Source organism: Rhincodon typus, chromosome 42 (assembly GCF_021869965.1).
Source record: "Rhincodon typus isolate 14 chromosome 42, sRhiTyp1.1, whole genome shotgun sequence".
NCBI lineage: Eukaryota > Metazoa > Chordata > Chondrichthyes > Orectolobiformes > Rhincodontidae > Rhincodon > Rhincodon typus.
This window is the reverse complement of record NC_063373.1, coordinates 2,913,907-2,915,919: the sequence shown is the minus strand read 5'-3', so window position 1 is coordinate 2,915,919 and position 2,013 is coordinate 2,913,907. Positions and strand designations below refer to the sequence as shown.

General features: G+C 38.8%; 1 protein-coding gene across 1 annotated transcript; it reads left to right on the top strand.

Moving 5' to 3' along the window:
* The first annotated feature begins 261 nt into the window (after nt 1–261).
* On the top strand, nt 262–1,164 carry LOC125487485 (probable G-protein coupled receptor 139). The gene has a single exon (XM_048619074.1). It carries the CDS (start codon nt 271–273, stop codon nt 1,162–1,164), a length of 894 nt encoding a protein of 297 aa, XP_048475031.1. The 5' UTR covers nt 262–270.
* The last annotated feature ends 849 nt before the right edge of the window (nt 1,165–2,013 follow it).

Here is a 2,013-nt window from a genome sequence, read left to right as displayed (position 1 = left end):
ATCATAAGCACTTTTACTTTTTGCTTCACTATTATGCGGGGGTGGCAATGTCTGTCTTAGGTTTGATCATAATTTTTATTACAAACATACGTGATGGCAACAGCACAAGTGATGTGTTCCAGCTCAGTTGCCTGTGCCAGTGGTCAAAAGGCATGTGTAAATGTTATGATTCATAGCTTCCTTGTCATAGATGTAAAAACATATAAACTTCATTTTTCATCGAAATCTGTCGATCTCTCCCTTTCAATTACAGCTAACTTGGCAGTGATTATGATCTTGACACGAGGAAGATGCGGTCTTTCTGGATGTATTACGCATTATCTGGTATCCATGGCAGTATCAGATCTCCTGGTGATGATCACGGCAGTGATATTCAATCGGATTTCTGGTATTTATTTCCCAGTCAGCTTTCTGATGATCACACCAGTATGTAGTTTCCGTTCTGTACTAAACTACGCCATCATAGACAGTTCTGTGTGGTTAACTGTCGTTTTTACCTTTGATCGATTTATAGCCATTTGTTTCCAGCAGCTGAAAATTAAATATTGCACTATGAAGACGGCAGCTCGGGTCATAGCTATGGTTTGTACTCTGAGCTGTGTAAAAAATACATTCTTGTATTTTATATATGAACCTCTGTACATATTTAACAGCGTTCCCTGGTTCTGCAGCATAAAATCTATATTTTATACATCACCAGCATGGACTGCATATGATTGGATTCATCACATTTTGACTCCTTGTCTCCCATTCGCTCTAATTATACTGCTAAATTCTTTGACTATTAGGAACATTCTAGTGGCCAACAGAGCTCGCAGGAGACTGTGGATCCAGAGTAAAGGAGAAAATCAAAGTGACTCAGAAATAGAGAACCGGAAGAAATCGATTATTTTACTGTTCTGTGTCTCAGGCAATTTCATCCTGTTGTACTTGTTGGTTCTTGTAACGTTCCTCTATGTCAGAATTGCGAGAGTCAGTTATTTCTCTGGTACAGATTTTACCAATTCTAATTTTATTCTGGATGAAAGTGGATTCATGCTTCAGTTATTGAGTTCCTGTGTCAACCCTTGCATTTATGCAGGCACCCAGAGTAAATTCAGAGAAGAGTTAAAGCTTGTGATGAGCTATCCATTAAATCACATAGTTAAGTTATTTAAACAATAAAACAGCACAGTTTTTATACCTACAACCTTTTACATTCCATTTCTTCTCGTTCTTGACCATGTTGCACAAGCCTCTGCTCCCAGAAGCATAGTCACACAATTTGAAATCTTTACCCGCGGTGTGAATGTAATGCTTTATAAATGATTGAGGCAGTAGATTCCAATAGCGACCATTTCTCTCCCCTCACCCCGAAATCCGCATTCTGACTGGAAGATTCATTCTGAGGAAGGGTCAATGGACCCAAACCGTTAACTGTGATTTCTCTTCACAAATGCTGCCAGACCTGCTGAGCTGTTCCAGCAAATTCAGTTTTCTGTTCACACTGGATCAAAGGGTCTGACGTCTGGTCTGTGATTGGATATCAACGTTTAACGATTCAGTGATGGAATATCATTCTCATTCCCTTGTAGGGAAAGTTTGGAATTTTACAGGTAACATATCCCACGAAACGAAGCTACTGAACTTTTGAACTTTCTTCTAGTCAATAAAGAACTGAATCATGCATATTTCTGGTTCGAGAAATATCGAATCAAAGGGGATTATGAAAAAAAAGTAAAATGACAAAACAACTCTAAGTTGACCTTCTAAGTTTTTCAGTGCATAATTGCAATACATGGAGCGTTTATATATAGAAAGAAATAATCTGACATAGTCCTCGTAAATGGAGTCGCAGGTAGATAGGATCGTGAAGAAGGCCTTTGGTATGCTTGCCTTTTTTGGTCAATGCATTGAATATAGGAGTTGGGAGGTCATATTCTGACTGTACAGGACCTTGGTTAGGCCACTTTTGGAATATTGCGTGTAATTCTGTTCTTCCTGCGAGAGTAAGGGTGTTGTGAAACTTGAAAG